The 26,258-nt window shown below is 37.0% G+C and overlaps 2 protein-coding genes across 2 annotated transcripts in view; both read right to left on the bottom strand.

Moving 5' to 3' along the window:
• Positions 1-2,611: 2,611 nt before the first annotated feature.
• Positions 2,612-9,692, bottom strand: si:ch211-106k21.5. The gene is made up of 2 exons (XM_041270007.1): positions 9,581-9,692; positions 2,612-5,162 (listed from the first exon to the last, which is right to left on the bottom strand). Exons 1-2 carry the CDS (start codon positions 9,591-9,593, stop codon positions 3,937-3,939), a joined length of 1,239 nt encoding a protein of 412 aa, XP_041125941.1. The 5' UTR covers positions 9,594-9,692; the 3' UTR covers positions 2,612-3,936.
• A 5,926-nt stretch (positions 9,693-15,618) lies between these two features.
• The window catches only part of LOC121326542 (zinc finger protein GLIS1-like), an 83,243-nt gene continuing 72,603 nt past the window's right edge, over positions 15,619-26,258 (bottom strand). Inside the window, exons 9-11 of the mRNA XM_041269879.1 lie at positions 19,673-19,851; positions 18,161-18,316; positions 15,619-16,130 (exon numbers count right to left, since the gene is read on the bottom strand). Coding sequence (XP_041125813.1) covers positions 15,994-16,130; positions 18,161-18,316; positions 19,673-19,851 — 472 coding nt within the window. The 3' untranslated portion in view covers positions 15,619-15,993. The remainder of the gene's footprint in view (positions 16,131-18,160; positions 18,317-19,672; positions 19,852-26,258) is intronic.

Here is a 26,258-nt window from a genome sequence, read left to right as displayed (position 1 = left end):
GGAAGTTATAGTTAGCAGGTCTATCCCTGACTCCCTCAGTTTTCCTTCATTCTTCAGCTCAACTTGAATATGAAGTGCCATTATTAAGATAGACACTTATTACTCATTTTTTGTCTTCTAATGTGCCAGCAGTTTGTTATAAAATTAAACAATTGCCGTCTTGGTGTCTTGCTTCCAGCAGTTCTTGGTTCTCAGTCACTACATCACACCCTCACAAAAAGAGTCTATTGCCTTTTCTGTTAAATAATCCAAAACTTCTGTTCTTCTTTGAATGAAAAAAATTCAAGTTAGAGACCTGATAAAATCAATTAACTTGGAACATTGCCAATAAAACAGTTACATTAATCAGCTGTAAGGTTTATTTTCTGAACAAGAGAGGATTTATGTTTATTTTAATATGCAATATCTTTTGAAAGAACAGAAAGGTCATTTGTTTGTCAACTCTGTTACCCCTGGGAGTGGTAATTTATTTACAGCAAAATAACATTAAAGATTCCCAAAGAACAGCATCACACATTAAAGCTCTGAAACCCACACTGAGATGCCTTTTTTTAACATGTAAGGCATTGTAAGACATTTAATAGACTAGGCAATAACACACTACCTATAAGCTTTAAACAATGGCTTTTTAACAAAGGACTTCGCCATAAATATGTTTTTTTTTAAACAATTTGTTTTTGTTCTGGGTTTATCTTGGTGATGGTGCTTTACTGTAGAGTGGTGGGGATGACAAGAAGCTTCAAATGAAAGCATTTGATGAATGGCTATGCACTGTGGTGCCTTTTTTAATTGGCCCCTGCATGTATGGTGTGAAAAGGGAAGCGCGTATTTTCACAAACATTCCAATTTAAGATCTCCATTCAAATCACAAGCACACAAAGCGCTCTGTTCACTGAGCAAACTCCTTTACATTCACTGGCAACTGCTTTCGCTAAAGATGATGTGCGCGATAGAATTACTGCAGCGATGTGTTTAAAACAGTCATTTCAAACAGTAAGTGCAAACAAGTGAACAGCCTCTTGGTTGGTTTTATCAATCTTTACCTCTGTGGGATAAGGCACGTCTCGATTTTATCAGAGGATTGTACAGAAATCCAGTTTGAAGCAATCCAGGGGTATTCCTTGGTGCTGTAAAATCCTCTAATAACATCCAGTGGTGGTTTCTATCAGTGGGGTACTGGTTGATCAGTGACGTTCACATAGAGAATTATGACAATGGGTTAATATGCAGTAGTAATGTGTTTCACATCCAGCAGGTGGCAGTTGTTGGTGTGGCTGCTGCACAGGAAGTAGAGGCTGGCTACAACCCACACTGAGTTCATCATTACTTCATTCATCTCTATGTGTTTATTTTCTGCGGTAGCATACTTTGTAGGTTACATAACTATCTTTAATATTACTTTACAATATCTCTTTAAAACAATAGGAAAAAAAGTTTGACTCTGTAGCATCTGGTAATTGGCAACTGGGTGGAGTTGCTGGTTTTCTATTAAAAAGTCCCAAATCTGAGCTGGAAAGTGGTTGAAGCCAATGAGAAATGGCCATAGTAAGATGACAGAGATTCCTTAGAGTAACTGCACTGCAATGTTCTTGTGAAGGGGCCTCACTGTGGCTATCTTCAGTTACACTTTGAACAATGACTCCCTGTTTCATAGGGAAACAATACAGGAACAAGCCTGTGGATGAGCATCAATTCTCAGTTGAAAAGGGCATGGGTAATGTAGAACGAGCCTCTAGGTCTATCATAATACAGCTAATTCAGCTTATTATTAAAATATGTTTGTAGTAAAACATGTGCCAACTAAGTCAGCACATTTAGCCTTTTGAAACGGGCGCTGGAGGCTGCGTTTATTATTTTAAAACCATTGTACTAGTCAGCAATTGGGCAAATATCCTTAACTGCAGGGATGGAAATAAGACTCCTATTGCATAGCAGTTTCACCCCTTCCTGGCTTTAATACAAGTTCGAATGGCCAAAGTGTTTCTTCTTAAACTCCTAGTAAAACCAGGAATGGATCAAACTGCTATGCAGTGGGACGTTTATTTCCATCCCTGAACTGGGACTGTTTCCAAGGAAACGGAGGATAGGTCTGCACTCCAAAGAGACTTCCATACAGCCAGTGGATATGAAGACCTCTGTCTCTTTCATTATCCACATTTTTGTTTTGGCCACCAACCCTCTCACATGCAATATTATACTTTGAATGGTCAGTCCATGGTCCTGTAATCATGTACAGTGTATTGTGTTGACCGACTGTTTTGGAAAAAAAAAAAAAAAAAAAAAAAAAAACTAAATCAAAAACAATCATCCATGGAGACACTGCTATAAACAGCATACACAAACATTTATTTTCATCCTGTCAAATACACCTTTAACCCAAGTTTATATAGTTAGTATTTTATCTAGGTAATGTATACAAAAAAAGACAAAATTGAAGCATTTCAGTAGAATGGATCATATATATGTTTCTTTAAAAAAAAAAAAAAAAAAGCTATTAAATATAAATACACTTTTCTCAAAGCAATTTGAACATTAAAAAACTATTTTAAATGTACACTTGTTAAATCTGTTTTAGTGAGAAAAATAAATACAAATCACGCACACACGCACACGCACACGCACACACACACACACACACATATAAATTAAGCTCTCCAGGAGCACATTGCTGTCAGGAGACAAATGGTCTTGGAACATTTACTCATAAATCCAATTCTAAACTTAAACAACAATTTTACCCGAAACCTTGAAGTTAATCCTAGCCTTTGAGTCACAATTACAATCCAACATTGTAATTCATGGGTGATTTGAAATATTATTATTATTATTATTATTATTATTATTATTATTATTATACAACAGAGGCTTTTCACAGTGTTCCTGAAGCACTGAGTTCCCAGTTCAATAACCTGTACTTCAGTAATGTTACATGAGGCAGATTTATAGTGATTTTGAATGAAATGTTAGGAATGTTTAAAATCGATCTCTAAAAATAGTTCCATGAATAGGCCCACTGTATCTGCAGGTAGGTTTGACATACACAGACAGCGATCTAAATCGACTCAATGTAAATTCCTCCTGCTTAGTTCCTTTTTAAAACAGTACTTCCCTGACTACATCAACTGGTTGGCAAATGGCTGTGATAGTCATATCACATTTCCAGTATGTGTGAGAGTACAGTGATCCTTGTTAAACTGTAACCAGCGATCTGACAATAAAATGTGACTCATTGCCAAAGGCACCTTCTGGTTGAAGCATTCAGTAATTAAGGCACTCCTATAAAGTGTTTCAACTGAACTGATGTTCATAAGCACCTTTCCAGGTCTTTCCAGGTCTGAATTCGAAGCTCAGCTCCTGGTCAAACCAGTTTAACTGACTAAGTTATGTGAAGGTATGTAAATATCAGGTTTGACAACAACACAAGCTGTAGTTTTCTCCCAGGGCAAAACAATCTAATGCTGATATCTGAAACTGGAATCTTCCAGCTTCCTGACCTCCTATTGGAGTGCACTGGACCCAGCTGCCTGTTGTAAAAAGCCAGAGAACATGTCCTATGTGGCGTGGAAACAAGGTGCTGTCATCCAACCCAATTCACTGCAGGCTATGGACATCCGTAGTGAACGCATTGAGAAAATGTCTCCAGATCAGAATTTGTGAAACCAAAGTGTCTCTTACTTACAACCCGGTGGATGGGAAATGTCTTTATTTTTAAAAAGGATATTTTTTTTCTGTTGATTAGGATTGCATGATTATGATTCCACATCTTGTTTCTTTAATGGTTCTTTGCATGCATCCGAGTCTCAAAGCTGGTTATTTATAAATCCATCCTTTTCAAGGAGTTGGATTTGAAACAAAAACCTCCTGAATTCTTAATTTGAATCCAGCTTTCAGCTTCCACAGTCACAACATCATCATTCAATTCTTATCAAATTCCTTTCAGGAAAGGTCCACACTTTCATATTCGTAATGATCAGAGTCATCCAGATCAATGTCCGGCAGCAGATTGTAGTAGTCTGTGGACTGGGTGAGGTACATCTTTTCCCGATCGGTCGAATCCTTCAGGACCTCTGTGACGCTCACTGTTTCCACGTCTAGTTTGCTCTCTTCTGCTGGCTCCTCCTTGCAGTCTATGCTTGTCAAGTTCGGATAGGCCTCCTCTACTGTCTGGGGCAGGGAATCCATTGAGGTGCCCAGTCTGACCTCCACTTCCTCGTAAAGGTCCCGGTTGCTGCCCAGCAGGGTGGCGGAGGGCCTGAACATGATCTGGTTCTTGAGGAGAACGTTCTTATCCCCCACGTCGGACATCACCACCTCACAGGGTGCATGGTGGTGGCGGTCCAGGAGCCCCTTGACCCCGTTCCGGTCTACGGTGACCAGCTGGCTCTCACGCTTGGCCAGGTCCAAGGAGGCTTGTTTGCCCCTCTTTTTCCTCCTACAGTAACAGCACAGCACCAGGGCTATGATTAAGCTCAGGGGCATCAGAATGAAGAGTGCTGTCAGCTTGTGAGATCTGCACAGCTCCGACCTCTGCAAAGACCACACACTCCTGCCCTGGAGGTTCCCGGGAGTGGTGCATGTCAGATTGCTCAGCAAGCTTATGTTGGTAACCCCTTCTTTTAACTCATAAATAAAACTGCACGTGCATTCCAAGGTGTTGTTGGAGAGCTCTATTGTTTGTATCCCTAGCTTGAAGACCCTTGCGGGCAAAAAGGATAAATAATTTGAGTTAAGATGAAGCTCCTCAAGTTGGGTGGAAGCCTGCAAGAATGTATCTGGCAGCGTTTGTAGCTTGTTGTTTTCCAGATGGAGGATCTTCAGACTGGGTGCATTGGCCAGGAAAGTTCCAGGCAGCTGGCCTATCTGGTTGTGATTCAGATAAAGGACCTCTAGATGGCTCTCGTAGGCACTGGCCTCCACGACCTCGGTGATGCCACAGGCAGAGAGGTCCAGTATCTTCAGATCTCTCATTCTAGCAAAGCCACTCCAAAGTAGAGTGCCAATTACAGATCCAGAGAAATTTAAGCAGCAGCTCCCAACATTCAGACTATAGTTAAACGTGCTGAAATTATTTCCTTGCAGGCACCTACACACCTCACCTTCCACCCCAGTGACAGCAAACAGGAGCAGGAAACACCAGGATAGCACCGTCCTTGAAGACTGACCTGGAGACCAGAAAGAAAACAATTTATTATTTAAAACGCTTTACACAACAAATATTCACACTCTACAAATAGAAAATGCAATAAAGTGATAATGACTGGCAATTGATTTCTGGCAGCATTTGACAGTTTTTCTTTCCCTTTTAAATGTACTGTAAAAAATGTTTTCATGCCAATTATAGTACAGATAATAAGGTAATAAATAAAAGCTCATTGGTAGATCAAAGATACCCAATAAATCAAACAAAACCAAAAGAATAACACACTTAAATTGGATCTTGTTTTCAGCTAGAGGACAGGGAGTTACAGTGGGATGTTGAATGTGATTTATTGAGAAATCAACACAACCCAAATGTTTTAAAGATCAAATCAGGTATGAGAAAATGTTCGACTGCTCTAAAGAGCTGACAGTGATATTACAGAATGTACTTTTCCTTGCACAGCTGTCGCATACAAACATCTAAAACACTTACCATTTCAATTCTTCTTGTTAGCACTTATTTCGCGTTAATTTGAATTTAATAAATTACATGTTTTGTTAATTGGTAAATCGAATCTACCAAGTTAAAGAAAACCCTGTCAGTGACAAAGTCTAAATGCGCTTACTCAAACTGCTAATTGTAATGCAGAAGTTTTTTTTTTTTTTTTTTTACTGAATGTTTAGGGACTATGTAATTCCTATATCCTATGGGACTAATAAATCATTCACGATTTTTTTTTCCTTAATAGATACATGTTATCATTTTGTTTCATTACTGCCTGAAATCAAAAAAGATGTAATGTAAAAAAGTCACATTTCCAGCATTAACTGTTCCAATCTATTTCCTCCATATAAAACACGATATTCAAACATTTTACAAACCCCAGATTTTAGCTTTGTTCTGTTAGTTATGCCATTCTGTTTTTCAGGAGTGGTGTGCATGCGTGTGTGTGCTATGTTTAAAAAAGTTACAATAATTGTAAACTTTGATATTACAAATTAAATTATACCTATGCCATTGATATGCATATAGTTTTTCTATTTCAATATTAAATTAAACATACTGTCAGGCGACCGAAACCTTTTGTAGATGCATATAATTTGGTGTACAAAGGTGCTGTACCTTCTGTTCAATCATTTCTGCTTGAAACACACAACACCTCTTAAGAATTTTATTTTCATCTCAACAGGAGTTCCTACATTACACTCCCTTTCCTGTGCTAGGGCGGTAATGACGTCAAACAGACTCGGCCTCAAGGGCCACCGATAAACATCGTTCAAGAGCACAGTATGAGAGAAATTATGCTTCATTTCCACGCAACAGGGATTGAGATCAGAGGTTTGACCCATTCCAAAGTTTATATTTAACACACCTAGGTTTATTACTAGCATCAATTACTAACTGTTTTCCAGTGTGACCTAAATAGGTTAACTATGAAATTACTCAGTCTATTGTGCAATGAGAGTCTCTTTCAATCGTTGAGCACCAAAGTTTGTCATTTAAACCGAGGAAGCCAGTTTAACTGTGGCTGAGCACACATTGATACTGTAAGTTGGAAAGGTGTGCTGTGTCTTTTAGAAAACGTCTGTTTGAAGACCATTAACTGGGAGGGTGTTGGTCTCCCAGGACACCAGATTAACAGGGCTGATTGTTTTCCTTACACCTAAAAAGGACTTAAAGGGCAAGCATGCAACACAGTGAGGCAGTGTTAAACCAGCAGCTTGAAAGAAACATGCACACACCACTTACATTGATTCAAATGAACGGTTATTCATAGTGTAAAGTTTCTGTCAACTGTTTCATTTTTTACAGCAGTTGTAATTATTCATAAAACATTAACACTGCTGGCATGATGTCTGGAGGCTACCATAGTCGTCTGGATGAACAGCACTGTTATTATACAGCTGCAACAGTGAAGATCAGTTTTTTTTAATCTTAAATATATGTATACACATGGAAAATACACTACAAATCTGTTCTCTGACTGTATGTATTTTAGGTGTAAACAGGTACGTGAGTGTCATCCTTCAGATAAGAGATTTTGCGGATTAAGATCCCACTGCACTTGGAATTGAGCTGGGTTGGTGAAGGCTCATCTGACAGTAGACTAGCCTATTTCAAAATTAACTGGTCATAGTTAAGGGCTATAGAGTAATGGCCTAGTAGCCAGAAAAGTTCCCCAGTTGTAAAACTGGGTATGAAGCATGCCATGTGGGTCTAAGCACTGACATTTGTAAGATGGTCAGTGTCTGTCCAAGAGGTATTTCACCAATTGTGATGTCACTGTTTTGAATTGACTTTTTATAGTCAAAATGAATTCCAAGTTGTGGGTCAGGCACTGGCACTCTGATTGGTAGAACGTTCATCAGTAGTCTATAATATAGGGATTGGTAGAACGTTCATCAGTAGTCTATAATATAGGGTTACAACAGTTAGATGTACACAACCATGATTTAAAGAAATAAAACACAAGAACAGTCAAGTGAAGTTGTCAGACAATTAAATGGCCAGCCAATACCCATCTGAGCTTTGCTCTTTAAGTTTGCCTATATAGGTGTATCTAATTGGAGTAATATTGCTGCAATACAGGGTTAAACATATGTGTGTGCTGCAGCCAGAGAGAGAAAGATGCTAATAGCCCTGGAGCTCTCCCACTTCCTATCCTGTTTCCTGCAAGGAAAAGCTGTTTTATCGCAAGTGGAAAAAATGAGTTATTCTACATGTTGCTATTATGATCTCCAATCTTAGTGTGTTTATCACCCCACTGACCACAGTATGGCTCCACCAAGAACTCGCCCATGTTGGTCCCTCCAATAGAGAGAGGGGTTACTCAATGAACTCAACATGCGAGAAATACTAATGTGGCATGTTTATAAAGGATTGACTACCACAGTGTCAACACCAGGGCACAACCATGCGATACCGTACTGCATGCACTCTCCATAGGTATCACCTCTCGTTGACCACTTTTGCTTGTGCCCGGTTTTACCAGCTGCACAGCTAGCATGTTTGTCTGTGTAAGAAACAACACTACCTTCCCTACCGAGGATTCCTGCACCCTGGTAATCCAGCACTGAGGAATATTCTGTTGTCCTGCTGTATGAGCCCCCCTCTGCTTTAAGGTTATGTGTTGCTTTTTCCAACCCCAGCATCCTGGATGTCAAATGTTTTGATCTGAAGGCTTGCGGTAGCCAACTTTTTCACAGTTGGATAAGCATGTATCTATTCTGTATATAAGTGTGACACACATACATACGCGGGTAATAAAGTACATCCACACAGACAGTTCAGACACTTTAGTTTCAGTGCCCTTGTGTTTATCCTTACACAGAGAAGACTCTGAACTGTGTTAGATCATTTATTATTTTTAAAAAAAGCAATCTTGATTATCAATCAATCTGTGTAGAAATATGTACAATGAAACTTAACCTATTGCTCAAATATAGGTGGTTCCAAAGCTAAATGGAGAGCAAAAATTGCTCAGAAAACTGACACATTCACAACAATGCATGCAAAAAAAAGGGGGGGGGGGGGTTTACTGGTAGGAGCAGTACCTGTACCAGATAAAGGAAACTTTTACCATGGGAAATGTTTTCTTATAAAGCCGTTGATAACCCCAAGACCAAATTAGCTTGCTGCTTGATACCCCATACATAACACACTCCGGAATTATCAGCAATATAGTTTGGTTCCGTTTAAAACTGTTGTTGTTGTCCTAATGGAACACACAGGCTAGCTGAGGGCAGGTTGATCCAGTATAGTTCCAGAAACAGTTAAGGATTTTACCTGGGCATAGCACTGTGCACAGCTCACCCATCAGAAGCAGGTCACTCATTTGATCAATTGTATTTGAAATATATTTAGGACAGTACCGGACAGTAAGAGGAAGTTACCCATGCAGCAATGGCTTGCTGTTTGCATGTACTGTACAACACGGAGATGATCTCAGTACACAACAATGCAATGTTTTTCACGGTTTACAGTCTTTAACATGGAGTTCCAAACTTTTGTTCAATTTGATTGTAACTAGTCTATGTCGGTGGTTTGGCCCACTTTTACACAATTAAAAAGGCCATGCCTTTGAAAACGTAGCGTGACAGGGTACAGTGCTGCCGAATGCCATAAATGCATCTAAAAATTTGGATTTACTGAAATACACATTATTTTGTTTTAGTAACAACACTCTACGCTTATTTATGCTTTACAGGCAGGATTTAACGTATTGCGTTTAATCTGTTGAACACAGTACAAAAGGATACAATAAAAATTAAATCAGCGTCAATCAGCACTACTAATACGAATTTCGCGTTCTGTTTAAGAATGATGGATGCTAATGTACCGCAGGCTTCATTATCTCCTTGCACGTTTACAGCTACCTGTGCAGTCAGATTTAAATTATAAAAAAAAAAAACATTTACTTATTTTAAAAGAAAGTCATACCTTCTGATGCCATGATTAAAATGGGTTCCTTTCTATTTCCAGGCGTTTGTGACCTGTTGCTCAGAAGCTGCTGTTGTTATGCACAACGCAATTCCCCTTCACCCACGTCTGATCACAGCAACACTCCATACGCGTACTAGCCCTCAGGTGGAATTGTCACATGATATTTGAAAGGACGCGGAATGTGGAATTTCAGCTTTCATTCAATTTTCAAATACTCCAGTGCCCTTCCTGGACAGGTACTGCGAGTCCGTGCTGTTCACGGCTTTTTAACTATGCAAATTAACCATATTTACTTTTATTTTCATTTTTACAATAGTTTACACTTTACAGTAATGATGGTAAACAAGTACAAAAAAAAAAAATCATCTACGTTCTGCACTTCGCTCTTATGATACAAATGCAGTGAAAAAGTACAGTGAATTAATCCAGCTACAGCATAGTTAGACTGCATCTACAGTTTATTATTATTATTATTATTATTATTATTATTATTATTATTATTATTATTATTATTTTATTAATCTTAAATGGCACCTTTTAAGTTTTGTAGTGCAGCTAAACTGTACCATATTGTAATATTTTAAACAGCATTTTACCCGGAGTATACTCAGTATATGTTTTATATAGGGAGTGCTTTATAATACTTTTTGGCCATCACAAGGCGTGTTTATTAGTGCTATTATAACGAGGGGGAAGAAAAACAATGTAAATTCTTGGCTATGCAGTATTTAAAAAAAAAAAAATGCTATTTATGAAGTTAGGCACCTTTGTGTTGTTTCTTATAGATTTGATCCTATATGTACGGCTATGGCCAAACGTTTTGCATCGCCCTATAATTTTGCTTCAAGTCGAATGAATGAATAATGCTGAATAATGTTAGGTTAACATATTGAATTGCACACCGCTTTGTCGTTTCCCATATAACGTAAAACTGGCAAAAATTGAAAAATGTGACGTTTTGAAAACTAAAATGAAATACTGTACTGGCTTCCGCTAGACTTTTGCGATATCATTTTATAGTTTCCTCGATTACGTGATGTTAAATAATAGATCTACATTATGTTCATATAGTTAAAAAAAAAAAAAAAGTTTTGCATCACCTAGAATTTTAGGATTGGATTGATACTTAAAAAAAAAAAAAAAAACTATATAAACATAATTTAGATCTATGATTTAACATCACGTAATTATGTAATAATTAAAGAAACAAAAAAAAAAAAACGATATAAACATAATTTTACTTAACACTATGTAATCCAAAAATGAGTAGTCTCAAGGCTGTCAAATGAAAGCTTACCCCCCCAGGTGGTTAATACTTTAGTTTCGGTTCGTACAGGATGGTTCACAGTTCATACTCGAAGGTATTGCCTCATAACAATGACACTTTGACCCCATTTTAAAGCGTTGAGCTGAGCTCTTTTTTTCTAACATGGCCGAATAGACCTGTACCCTACATATGTGTTTTTGCACTTTCAAACTAAGACCCGTATTTATTTCATTATTTACCTGTATGACTGATTGCCTGTGGAAAAAGCGCACACGCTTGGTTCGTTTGCTGTGAAACGAGAACACTAAACGTGTCAGTTTATTTGATTTATTCTCATAAGAAAATAGACCTGCGTGCACGGTGGTTTGACTCGGCATTTAGAAATGCCTCTACAAATTGCTATAATAACCATCGCTAGTCTCAACCATATATATCTATCGTCACAGGCCATTCCTAGATTCGTTTGTCATGTTTTCCACTGGGGTGGATGCAGTTTATTTCCCAGTCGCTTCAGCGCCGACCTTTGGTGCTTTAACAGTTAGCCTAGTTAGGTTCCTCTTTGAACAGGATGTTTGCACGCATAGCAACAGAAATATAATTGGTTTAAATTCAGATTTTCTTAAATTACTTCATATCTTCTATAGTCGTTGATAGATGAAATGGTAGCCGTATTAGTACAGAGATGACAGACAAAGAGAAGGAGATGTGATACCTTTTATTGGACTAACTAAATAATAATTTATTCACAAGCTTTCAAGACCTCAAAGGTCTCTTCAGGTGAAAGTAGGAAAGAAAGATTGATGTTTTTAAATTTATATATACATTTTCGTGTTTCCTCATTATTCCACAAGGTGGCAGTATATGATGTAATACTGTACCCCTTACTCAATTATTACAGCGCCGCAAATCCACCCTATCTACCCGGTGCAGTACGCATTTATCAAGAGACTGCAACTTCAGGAAAACAATAAAGAAATAAACTATTTATACCGTGGTATGTTTAAATGATCTCATTAACGAAAAAGTTTTTTTTTTTTTTTTTTTTTTTTTTTCCAGGGAGAAATGTAATCAGAAGTAGGATTTTCTTGCAGTTCTCATTCACACAGTATCTATTCACAGCACCTGTTATGTAAATTAATAAAAGTAAGCATACATAATTTTGTAGGTGTACCTCTATGAATAATGTAGTTATCATTCGTATAGAATTACATACATATTCGCACATTTAGAAATAATAAATACCTATAGCAATACTGTTCGAAATAAACAACCATTTTACTGTAGATTGGAATACATCTCTAACATTCCGTTTAGTCACATTGTTATCTACTGTTAGAAAGTGTAGCAGAATGCATTGCCAGCGGCCTCTCAGTACGAGATGCTTACACACTAACACTCGGGGTTACTCTGTTACCAGACTGGTTGCATTAAACTGGTTTATTGAAGTGTGGTATTTTTGCTCTTGAAAAGTTAACATTATAGCACTTTATTTGCGTTTCGTATGTGTTGTTCGTTTAGACAAGTGGCAGATTTATAGTTCCTTTCTGTCACTGTTATAATCACTAACACTTCGAATCCCCAGTCAAACTGCCAAAACTGAATCCATAAAAATGTCACATGTCGGAAACTGCAGTTAATCATTAGAGATGTTCCACGCAATGAGAAGACTTTACTAACACGTTCCATCATCAATCTCTACCACACTCGAGGCAGACGTATACAGATTTAGCAACAAGCTGTTTCTGCTTGATTTTGAACCAAGGATACAATTGTTTTTACCAGTACTACAGTTGCAGTCAAACCAGATGCATACAATTTAAGTTGCATTATTATTTATTGTTATTTTCTGTATACTGCACAGACAGAACGCTCAGTTTGTCCCTGACATACATCTTGCAACGGCAAAATACATGAGAATAGCTGCAGGAATTCCAATAAACACGATTAAAATAATTCCATAAACCTCCGTGCCAGTCTGGGTTTTTACCGCTCGTCTCCATAGCAGAAGCTCATAGCTAGGTTCTTTAGTCTTTTCCTCACTATGATGCGCTCAGATTCGCTGCTGCTTGTTTCCGTTCGCTTCAGCGCCGTCCTGTGTTGTTTTTTCGATAAATAGCGTGTGAAAACATGCTTCCTGGAAATAAATTTGATATACACTTCGCGTTAATGAATTGATATTCTGCATTGAAACCCATTTACAAATCCCGATTTCCTTCAATATCTTTTAAATACGAGTTTTGTTTAAACGTGAAGGTGAAATACCCTTTGTGCAGATCGGCTATGATCTCATTACTTACATCCCCTGGGCTTTATTACATACTCCAATCCCCAGCCAGTTAAACGAGACAACTCAATATACTGACAGCCCTTGCAGTGGTGACAGAATGTATAGGGTAGGTTTTATAGAATTTTTTTTGTGTTAATGTCCACTTGTGAGAACTCATGAGGTAGAGTTTCTTGAGTATAATATATATATAGTATATATATAGATATAATATATATAGAATATATATATATTAATGTGCGTGTTGTGGTGATGGTGTTGTGGGTTGTATATTATAATATATATAATATAATATATATATATATATATATATATATATATATATATATATATATATATAATATATAGTATGTTTGTATTCGTTAAATAAATACATTTTTTCTTTTTTAGCAAAGATTGAAAGCCGATATTTAGAACAATCTGTTCTGTTTTATAAGCGTATTATCCCGTCATTTCATATTTTTGATCTTCTCACAATTCTCCGCGAGATGGCAGGCTAAGAATATACTGTGATGATGTCCTTACACCATGGGGAAAAGTAGAAAGATTTTATTGCTATTTATCTATGTATTATTATTATTATTATTATTATTATTATTATTATTTAATAATAATAATAATAATAATAATAACTTTATGGGCCAAACAGCACATCGTACCGCCTTCTGATGGTCGTTTCCTTGTTTTATAGAGCTAAATTCTTTTGCGCATGCTCGGGCAAGGGTAGAACACGGTGTACCACGTTTTAACACATACCACTAACACCACACCGGGTATAATTTAATTAAAAAATAAAAGTACATGCACTTCTTTCAGAACTGCCCCTACCTACATGGTGAATGATAGTGCATGATTTCTGGAATAATTTCATTAACTATAATCCCTTTACATTGTGATACTGTGCTACAGTCTTGAACTCTAGTCCATCTCCAGTATTTACCCTCAGTGAAAGCATTATAATAACTTGTGCTTCTGTAGACTGTTTGTCTCTGATTTGAGAAATTTGAGGGAAAAAAAGTTTCCTTCTTTTTTGGAAGACCTTAGAAAAACGTCCCAGCACATGCAAACTTGCTTCTTCTCTGGCATGTAGCATTCAGCTATGTATTCGTACTTTTCAAGTTAGGGATCATCTTTTCCTTGTAATACATTCCAATTGTATGGCGTGTCACCTTCTGCTACAGTAGGTCAGCAATGGAAAGAACAGTATTGAAACCGTCCATTTTACAAAAGGGCTGTTGAGATGATGCAATAACCTGGTGCATTCTTGCTTCTGCCCAGATTACAAAAATTCACTCGAAGAAGACAAAGTGCTGAGAATGCCTCCTATTGTTTTACATGAATTTGCATCCAGTTCCAGTGTTTTTCACATTCTGTGCTGTAAGAAGTCTAGTGCTCTCATCAGTGTTATATCATTTGCTACATTCATTTTTAACTTCCCAAACTTTTTGCTGACCATAAAAAGATGACAAACACATTTGGGAAAAAATGTAACTTTCAGTTAGTCAATAAAGTGTAATTTTGGTAATCTTAAAAATTCATTAGATTTCCCATTTGTATCAATTAGGATAAAATATTAAAAGAATTAGGCATTGCCTAATATATATATATATATATATGATATAATATTAGTTAATAATCTGACAATATAATATACACAGCTATCTGACTATATATATATATATATATATATATATATATATATATATATATATATATATATATATATATATATATATATATTACAATGTAGGCATTTTGAACAAAATTGATACTTTTGGTTAAATACATTTCTTTTCTCTAGAAACATGAACGTTAATTCTGCAGTTTATAAAAATGCCAGAATTGACAGTTTAGCCTTTCAACACTTTAAAGATTCTTATAAATAAAGCTATTTTCATTTTGAGCTCATTTCACTGCCCAGCACACATACGCACATGTCCACTTTCAACAGAAACGTTGCCCCATGTGGCTCTAATAACAGAAATAAAAAGTCACCCTATGACCCATTTTTGGTTTCCTAAAATCAAATTGCAGCTACTTCTGTCATCTCAGAGTAGCAGTAATTGCTCAGATAATTGTAGTAGGTTTTAAACTTTACAGTTTGAAAAATAAACACTGAAAATATGAATATACATTTAAAGCGTTTGTATAGTGTGTGTAACCATCTCTGGCAGATACAGTATCTCATCTTAGAGCTGCGTAACACTGTGGAAAAGCAAATTATCCTAAACTAGTGGAGGTTTACTGCAGAACACTGAAATATTTTGCTAAAAATATATGATGTCTTTCAGGACTACTTGAAATACAGATCCTTACATGGATTATTATTCACTATATATTAAAGATAAACATGTTTTATACAAAATTGTACATCATACAATAAATATATGCATATAACTTTTTCTAAATTATAAAATCAAAGCAACTTCTTGAATCCATTTTATTTCTTTAAAAACTTGAAAATATATAAACAATTTAGGATTGTTGTTTAAAACAAACTGTACATTTGTATCCATGTTGCAGCATTTCAAATGAACAGGTAGCAGGTTTTAAAAAGTTCCATTCTTTTTAAGGTGTTTCCAAGCCAAAATATACGAAACATGCTCTCTACAATTGAGAAAAAGAAAATGTTTTAGAAAAAAAAAAAATAACAAAACCTCACAGCATTTTTTTTTTTAAAACTAAAATCTATAGAATTTAAAAAGCAGATATCTACTGAGTGCCACGGCAGTGAAAGAAAACAAATAGGATGTAGAACAGCAAAAACTGAAGTTCATTTCATAGAAACAGAAAGCTCATTGATACAATTTAGGGTTTAAATAGCAGGTGTGTCCCCTGACCCAGGGTTAAAACATGTTTTCAAGTCCCTGTGTAGACTGAAGAGATCTGATTCAAACAGCGATCAAAAGTTCCAACTTGAAAAAACACATTTTCTTCGGGGGTAGGGGAGAATTCCTGTCCAGAACTACTTTGCAGTTCTTGGACCATACCGAAACCTGCAAGAAAAAAAACAAAGAAAATAAGTAATCTTCCAAGTCACCTTGAACACTGTTAGATATTACATGCATGGCTTTGTTTTCTATCCAGATTTTACCCCTAACCTCAGACTGTCCTTGCTCAAAGCACAGATGGCATCTGCTATGGCACTGGTCACAGGGTGTAAGGCCAACCTATGAGCAGCCAGAATAGCATTGACTTAAATTGTTGTGGACGGGTACATACTTGTTTTACAAAGATTACCAAAACAGGGAAAGGCAGGTTTTCTGTTTTACATAAAAGGGTCAGGGGTTCCCATTCAGTACCTCTGTACCGTACATGGGCACGCTATAATAAAACCTGACCTCAGCTGAAAAAGAAATACCTTTAAAGGTGCCCAATTAAATTACACCATTATTATGAATGGACTCTGAAAGCGTGCATCTAACCCTAACCCTCCCTCCACACTGTTCTGTCAGGTTGCAGTTTATCTGTCAGTCATTCTTGACCCCAGTTTAATTGTCTTTCTTTTTCATTACAAGCGGTTTATAATCTTCAAGATTTCTTTCCTTTCCTGTTTCAGACTGGTTCCCCTATTTTAATTCACCTCTATCTGTCTGCCTGTCGATGGCTACTTTTATTTTTCATTTGCAAATTACCAACTGTTTCAACAGTTATTTACTTGGGTGTGTGCTGACAGCAGACCTGTAGACATTATCTGTGGCTGTCCAGCAAGCCCCGACTCAGTACATGAAATGACTACCAGGTGCTGTCTGTTTGAAGGCAAGTGGAGGAACATAGGAATCCTTCATTTTGTTTATTACACATTTTAAAGCAATACCACTTTTTCATGGTGGAAAAAAGATGCTGCAAACTTTTCACTGGAGCAAGAACTTAGAAAATTATGTCCAATATCTATTTATTTTTCTGTCTCTGAGCAACCAAAGTATAACATACAGGTATCTACTGTAGAATTTTTTTATGTTTTTTTTTGTATGTGTTTTCAATTGCAATCGCTGGATCGGACTGTTGAAAATGATGTCTTTCATACACAAGCTAATATTCTTCTTTTCCTGGAACAGTCGGGTGGACTGGCTACAGACATGTTATTATTATTGAGGGTAACACAGGTTCTTTTACAAGCTTAGCAGTCATGCTGCACAAAGTCCACATGAGGCAGCTGCTAGAGAAAGCTGGGAGTCCTTTCATTCACTTCAAGTGTGCTGGCACACAGGTTTGCCTCCCTGTCTATTCCCTCTTCTACATTGAGTGATCAGTGTAACATAATGCTTACTAAGAATAGCCTTTGAAACCAATATGTTGGCCACTTATTTAACATTTATATCAATGAAAATGTAATGTTTAAAGCTGGGCTGTGTGCTTTTTTAAAACCAGGGCTAAATATAAAACCTAAATAAAATAAAACAGCCATATATATATATATATATATATATATATAGATATATATATATATATATATATATTATGTAGCATGCATCGCTTACGAAGGGGGAAGACAACAGCAGGGCTGGTAGGTGACAATCACATACAGAGACAAAAGCCCAATATTTGCTCCTTGCACAGCGGTACAGCAGTATCGGCGCTATGCTTTAGTGCGAGAGGTCCCGGGATCACACCTGCTCTCCGGCTGCGTGTGGTTTGCCTCACCCTGTGTGATGTGCCTGCCTGTGGGAACTGAGATCACTACTATATATGTATATATGGCATAACAACAATTGGGTTCATCTAGTTTATACTGCAGTGTTGTCAAAAAGATCCAAATAATTCAACATCAGTACTATATTTTATTCAATTAACGCAATAGTTTGTCAATCACCTTTTGAGTCTGATGCCTGTGGTTGGTGTGAAATTAAAAAAAAAAAAGAGAGTTATTTAAAATGGAGAAAAACTTTAGAATTAAATTTCACTAAAATATATTGAAGTTCTACATACCAGGAGAATTCTGGTCTGTGGGTTCAACTGGTAAATGTATTTATTTTTCTTTTTGTACAGTACAGAATCTACATTAAACCACTGTGACACACTTCACCTGTGGAGCCCGAGTGTGCAGAATTCATGGGGTACCCATTTTGTCGATGAGGATTAAAGCAGTGGGAGTCCCCTGCTAAACTGACATCACTGACAGGTTGTTCAATTCTGTAGTTGTCTCCATAATGGAAGAAACTCTGAAAGCTCCCTTGGTAACCTATAGGAAGATAAAAACAAATCTTCTTAGTGTCTCTATTCAATATGACGTTAAAGCGAGAAAGTATATTTTGTTACTGAATACAAAAAGAGAATGCGTTCCCAGCATGCTGTCTGTGAAATAGATTTTGGACATTACTAACATGTCTGTGCACAGTCTACTGTATCTTCTTGACTGAAATGGAATCAGTACTAGAACTGTATTACTAATATGCCTTGGCAGGATGGATCCAGTGAGATGCAGCCTCTGCAGTAAATGTTTAAATGAACAAATCCAACAGATCAGGCAAAAGCTCTTGCACAAAACCAGCATAGTGTTTCTAAAACACTTTGGTTAATGTGCCATTTATTTTGTATTTGCTTTGTATTGGTGTACTTATGTGGAGTCATGTTTCATTAGCAACATATAAACATACTAACAGCCATGCTAGGAAACACTGCGTGTCCACCGTATGTGAATGTATTTACAGCAAACTGCATCCAGAGTACAATAACATGATGATAGTAATTTAACTTTTACTTTAATCAAAATGATATTTTTTGCTGTTTGGAGACCACATTAATAGAAATTAGGAAGCACATCCTAAGTCCCTTGGGACCAGCCTTTTTTTTCTGTGATAATAAAGTCATCTTTGTAATACTTTGAAAGCTGACTCTCTCAATGCACATTTGTTTCCTGAAGGATAATAAGGTGAAGAAACTACAGCTTGTGGTTTTGGCAGTTTTGTAATACTGGCAACAATAATTCAGATTTGCAGCTACTACATCTTAGTCACAAAACTCTCAAAGTACAGGTATATGTAAAATAACAAACGGATATAACAGTATTGGCTGTTATTATACATATTTGTCATTTTTTGTGTTTTTCCCATTTTGACCACAGATGGCTATAATTAAACTAATTGTTTCAAGTTGTTATTGTTAGTTTTAAGTACATGCCAACAGTATGTCTTCTTTTACTTTTTAAATGTTTGCATATGAAACATTTGTTTGGATCTGGGCTGTTTGCTCAAAGGAAAAACACAATTAGAACAGACCCACTAAGCCTTTGCATGAGTGCAAATTTGTACCAGCTTTTCTGTTGCTTTTAAAAACGCCTTGGTAGTTTCAAGCTAGTTTTAATTTGAATCACTGTTCTTTAATAACGTGCGTCATACTTTTGGCTAATATAGTGGGGGAGCTTTGTGTGCCGTGCAACGGTCCAATGAATTCCCCTATAATGTAAAAGCGAATATCGTCTTTCTCCACACCAATAAAACACACACCTATAAATCCAGGGGATGAAAGTGGGGAAAACCCTTTGAGCAGCAGAAATAAAAGTGGTGTTGAATTACACTGACGTGAATGTTGAGAGTACCTTCATGTGTGTGTTGGTCCTGGAAGTGCAGGTAAGGTTTCTGGTGAGCGGCAAGCTGCTGTTCGCTGTGGGCCTGACCCTCTGATGAGGAAGAGCTGTGCTTCTCCATTTGTGCTGCTGGAGGCGCTACGCTTTTCATTGGGCTGATACCTGGGGGCAGCAGCAGCGGGGGTCCAATCCTAGGAAAAGACCAGGTCAGAAAAGTGAATATAAAACAAAGACACAGTTTACTGAAGCCCTTTCAACTCGCAAGTTGTTTTGAGAAAAACCCCAGCGCTTCTGTTACTTCACCATGGCCCCTTTAAACCAGTCCACCTCGCACATCACAGCGTGAATCTGTACAAAGCGCGGTCTGGAGAGTAGACCTAGGAGGCGCTACAGATTTTAAATTGTATTATTGTTGCTGGGTTTTCAAAATTTTTAGGAGTTTAAAAGGTTAAGTGAATGTTCAATTCAATTCTTAAATAAATGTCCACACCTAATGCAGTTGCCAAAGAGACAATCAGAGTATATTGTTGTAGACAACTACATTTAATTCCATTGCACGGATGAGTGGAGTAAGGAAACATGGCATAAACACATTTGTTTCTGAGTTTTAAATGGCTGAATCACATACCTATTTCTGTTTCTGTTTTTCTTAGGATTTATTATGTGTAAACAACAACACACTTCTATATACATAACTTGATTCTGTCTCCTGGTTTTCATTTACACACACAAGCTGGTTCAATTAGTATAGGAGAAAAATAAGAAAATCATGAAAACCTGGTTGATTTCAATAAAAAAAACTATATTATTATTATTATTCTGGCTTTGTCCTGGAAAGCAGGGTTCAGGAAGAAAGCCGCTGGTTCTTGGTTCAATATGCCATCCTGCTTACCACAAGGTGAGTCTTCCCAGTGCCATGTTGGATTATATGTGTCCCACAAGCAAGAGTGACACCTACTACTGAGGCACCAGCACCACTCCCTGTCACATTCGGTCATTTTGGATGTATCCCACTAAGTAATGACTTGACAGAACCAGACTAAGCTGCATGGCTGCAACTTATAACAGACAGACTCTGATGCTTCTAACCCAAGGCTAAAGTTAAGAACTATTTTAATATAACCTTCTGGGAGAAGATCGATTTAATTCCACTCACAAAACGTTTTAAAATACACATATTCAACCTAGTATGTTGAAGGTTATTCTGCATGTGCTTGGTTATTGACCATATGGTTATAATAACCCTTTTAATGCTGTATTGGGTAATTGCTGCTTATATATGGACAATTATGCAATAAGGGGAACTATGGTTCAGAAGTTTTAAAATATGTGAAGCATGTGTCTTCAAAACTAAAAGGACTTTGTTCCAAACATAATACAGGTTAGAAGTATTTTCTCTGGTCCTACTTATATATTAAAAAAAACAAAACAAAACACAATGACACTGTTTTCTATATACAGTAACTATATAATGGAACGAAAGTACTTGCAGTTGTAAATAATGCTGGCTTTGTTTTCTGTCTTGACTAGATGGGTTAGGGACGCCACGTGCTGTACCTACACAGCAGGGGTTTTCAATAGGGGGGTGGGTGCGCACCCCTGGGGCTACTTTTAAGGATTGCAGTCAGTACGCAGGACGACTCAGAAAACCAAATACAGAAATAAACGAAAAACAAAAGAATGATCTTGATATTTTTTTTTAACAGTATTATATATTATTATCTCTAACCCACTATGCATAAATATTTATTAGCATAGTGTAGGTTAGCATAGTATAGTTTATAAATTATCATCCAGTGGTACGCATGTGCGATTTTGATTGAGCGGATTTCCACTCTGACATTGGGTGAGCCAGGCGGCCGTCTGGCGATTCTGCCTACAGGGCCTCCTGTGCAGCTTGTGAACTTCGCAGTTTTCAACTCTTTGCAGGCTTGAATACTAATCATTGCAGCACCGTCTTTCGGGATTTGCAAAAAAAAAGTATAAATGCACTGGTAAACAAACTGCTTTATATTAACAGCAATAGCGGCTGGTTGAATTGTTTTCTGTGTTTTGGTACATCCAGATTATCCTGTGTATCATCCCTTGTGTCAAAAACAGAAACACTACTTGCTCGCAAAAGAAAAGAGAAAGGACAAAAACACAAGTGTATGCTGAAAGTGAAAAGCGACAAGCGATCATTTTATGTTGGCTTCAATAAGAAGTTTATCATTGTTTAGTTATTATAGTTTTGTCTTGATCAATGTTTTTGATATTGTAAACATTTTAAATGTAGCATATAATTATGCCGGGTTGGGAGGTAAATGGTGACCTGATAAACATTTACAGTGGAGACAGTTTTGGATTATTTATATAGCTTTACCGAATAGCCAGCAAATATGCGTGTTTCCTAAGAGATTCCCAAACACTTGATTCTGTGCATCAAAAGACTTGTAATTAAAAGTTTTAAGAATTACTGTTTGGTATTCTGTCTTAAATCAGCAGTTTATTGTCAGGCCCTAAGGGTTGTGACAAATTATATATTAAAAAAACAGTGAAAAAATATAATAAGTTAATTAGACTATTCGTTTTTGTGGTAGGCCTACAACTGCAACTGTGGTACCATTCAGTACAGCGACAATTGTAAGAGTACTTGAGCTGAAACCATCAGACAGAAGGGGTACAGTTTAAAAAAAAAAAAAAAACGGTTGAAAACCCCTGCTCTGTGGGAATACTGTATCATTACAGACATGTGCTTTATTCTTCTGATTTTCTTTTATCCAGTAAGACTGCCTTACAACACCTCCTTTTTTTGTTACTCAGAATGTATTTATATTTAGTACCTTGTATATTATTATTGTAGTCATTTTAGTAGTCGAACTAAAAGGATCAGATTACCAAGCTGTCATTACTGTGCAAAAAACTAAACTCTCAAACTAGAAAGAAACAAGCCAGAATGTTTTGCGCAATTAGTTTATTATTAGTTTTGCATCATTGCTTATTTCTCTTTCACACATTTTGCACTGATGCAGATCCTAAGATGTTAAAAAAAAATAAATAAAGGGAATTTGGTATATGGCTAAAATAAAATAGACAATACATTATTAAACTCGCTGGCACGCAGAGTTTCTAATGTGTCTACTGTATATATTAACTATAAGGTCCACTATCTGCAGCCAAGCATGAAGGCAGAAGCAACATTCAAACCTAATCTTAATCGATCTCTATACAACTACCTTACTAGTAAACTTTTCTTCCACTGGCTAGTTCATCTCCAGATCCGCCCCATCACTCCTCCATTTATACAGAACGTATTATAAATATCAGATGCTATGCAGTCTTCATACTGACTTAAAATGAATACTGCTAACCCAGCCTTTGGATGTATCCCAATGTGCTGCCATGTGTTTCTGTGTGGAGCTGGATCTCAGGAGACCTGCTGTCAGCACAAACTCAGGAAACAGTTATACTGTTCATATTTTTACAACTAGCCTCTATATGCAGCTAAAATGAATCATAAGCTAATCACTGCCAGGTGCCTGCGCCTATTCTGAAGGAATGAGAAGAATCTTTTCATATGCAATGCAAATCTTTCAGTAGTATTTACCTTGCTGATCATCTTCATGTTTTGCAGTCTGTCCAAATATGCTTCCCTGACAAGAGTCTTTAGTGAAGTCCCCTGGGTGAGTCTATACTGTACACAGTTTTTAGAAAGATGCCTGCGATCGCAAAGGCTGCTGAATCGACGTGGAGCATTTCTAACATTGTGAGACGTGTACACGGAAGAGACTTTTCCTTGAACTTCAGTACGTTTTTACTTCGATCAGATTTAAAAATGTTTTAATAAGAAATAGCATCATCACTGCACATAGAGGGCGACACAGCTAGAGATTCAGTGCTTTTCACTCCTGGAACTGAATATTTATGAAACCTCCTTGTGACCCCCTGGAGTGTTGTAGGCAAATATTACATGCATCTGCTGAACCCTTCACACTAGATAAAATTATTTTCTAAAGGCCATCAAACTATAAAAACTACACTTACAAACGGTCCCTTCAGCAGTCATTATAAGCAAGTTTGCTACACATGCTTTGTAGCCTACTGTGCACAATAATTGCCACGCATTAAGTAAAATGCCTTCTAATGTGCATTGAAAAACAATGCTCCATTTTATATATGAATATATTTGACAAGGTTGTATCATAAATACATACTTGGTCGGCCCTGACCAGCCATGTGGTTTCTCTCACTGTAGCTCCTGATAATGTTTGCTGGTTGTCGGCTGTCCTTTGTGTTTTTGCCAGAGGTTGGCACTGGAAGGCATATAAACCAACCACATCATTCCTGGCAGGGCTGAAAATGATGTGCGCCCTCTTGCCCGCCAACCTACATGTCCTCCCCTTGCCCACTTTGCTCAAACACATATATCAATACTGTTATCATAGAGAGAAGTAACTTGTTTTCATGACAGACACATGCCAAAATCTTCAAAATAATAAAAAAAAAAAAAAAAAAAAAAAACATTCTGCCAGCAAGACCGGCAATGATATCTAAACACCTTCAAACTATTATATTAACCTAAAATACCTAATCCCTCAAGCTCCTGTTGTGCATAACGCAATGCTGATGCACTTTACAGATTGAGAGTATCTCAAACATATGCATTTCTGTTCTATAACAGTTTAAAGTATAGTAAACAGTTTACTGCCTCCAGGTGAAACAGTTTAATAGCAGATGCTTTTGTTGTACTGTATAAATCAGGATTCATGGGTATCCAGAGGTTATTTGTCTCTGCTGTTCCATCACCTGTACACTGTTTTTCCTTTGGGGCTACACATCAACGTCCTGCTTCTGCGTGCCAGGATTTAAAAAAGTGATGGATTACTCTGGTGTCTTGGCTTACTGTTGTGGGAATGGATTTAGTTTTTGTGACATATCTGTTTCTCGTTTACGATGGTAAAGCTCCTTTTATAAATGACTTGTCTCATTTTCCACTAGCCCTGAGCATCAGAAACCTGCAGGTTATAACCCAAAGAGCCTCAGTTTAATGAGGTCTAACATTTAATAACGTAATCACACAGTGGTTGCATGCAGGGATTTAAGTCACATACTTTGGATGTATGGGTTTGAATCTAGGCTTAGATAATGAAAACGTCACAAAGTTGTGCACAGTTCTCAATATCTGTTACAGGGAGGGACATGACTAATGGCAGGTGTTGTTTAGGGTAGGATTGAGGTGCATTGCAGGTGGTTACATGGCACCTGTCTGTACCATAACTTTTTTCATGGTTTATTTGGTTTATTTTTTTAGTTAAAGATAATTTGAAGAAAAAACTAGATATATTAGATTTATGAAAAAAAAAATACTAAAATTGGACAACTGGTAATGGAACTTGACTGAACATCTGCGTACAATCCCTGCTACAAAATGGTAGCTTTTTCTTGTGTGATACCCATGATTTAAACTTGACCTTGAGAATCACAGAATATAATTGTCTACGTGGTATGTAGCCAAACTCTAAAAGGCAGAATCCAGAAAGTGTCATTATCACAACATGTCAACAATCTTAGGTAACAGGTCAAAGTGGCAGCCGTGCGGCTGGTGGCAGTGGCAGTGGGGGGTGCTTTTAGTATTCACCAACATTAAAACATTCTGAGATATAATACGCTTTGCATTACACCACATCAAATTCTCCTACTGCCTCTTGGCTTTCAAAATGCAATGAAAAGTGCTAGATTCTGCTTCAGTTACAGCATGTGTATTATTTTAAGGACTATCAGACTCTGATAAGATCAACTTTAATTAATTGCATGGCTTAGAGAAACCCAGCGGACAGAGTGGTTTACACCCCGCGTTTGTGAAGGAGAGAGTTGGATAACTTGAGTGACAGCTAAAGGCTGTACAGTATTTACATGACATTTGCCAGGTGCAGTTTCAAACGGGACACATTTATGACCAGACAGTGCAGAGGAAATCTTTTCATAGAGACTTGAATTAAGAAATGCTTTACTGCAACACAGCTGTGTACAGTCAGGAGAGTTACTACACATCATGCCGTAAATGAACCAGACCACACCTTGGCAAATGTGTTGGATTCAGAGCTTCTCAAACTTTTCAGATTATGTTTGGAAGAAGCTGTCGGACATTACTTCTCTGGTCATTTATACTAACTTCACAGCCAGCTGCTGGTCAGTAGAATGACCTGGTTTCGGGTGAACCCACTGCTACTCAAAGCATTCAAAAAAAATTATTAAAAGACATTTTATATTTACCAGTTTATAATTAATAATACAGTAACACTTTGTTTTACAATTAAACTGAAAAAAAAAAAAAACATTAGAATACCTCGATTTAGCAATCTTGCAATTTAAAAATAAATGACTAGCACTAAGCTAAAATGAAACTTTTCTTTGAGTAATAAATGCCTGCAGTTTTAAAATGCAAAGCAAATGGAATAATGCAAAAGTTCTAGTTATTCTGCCATATAAAACATGTGTCTTCGACGACAGTAAGTAGCGGGGTTCCGAAAATATAGCGCTACATGTCCCAACCTGTTGCTACAACTGTTTAAATAACAAATCCACAATTTCTTTTCATTGTTAACAACATTCCAGCAAC

Source organism: Polyodon spathula, chromosome 14 (genome assembly GCF_017654505.1).
Source record: "Polyodon spathula isolate WHYD16114869_AA chromosome 14, ASM1765450v1, whole genome shotgun sequence".
NCBI classification, from domain to species: Eukaryota; Metazoa; Chordata; class Actinopteri; order Acipenseriformes; family Polyodontidae; genus Polyodon; species Polyodon spathula.
The sequence above is the reverse complement of the archived record's forward strand: the minus strand, read 5'-3'. Positions and strand labels throughout refer to the sequence as shown.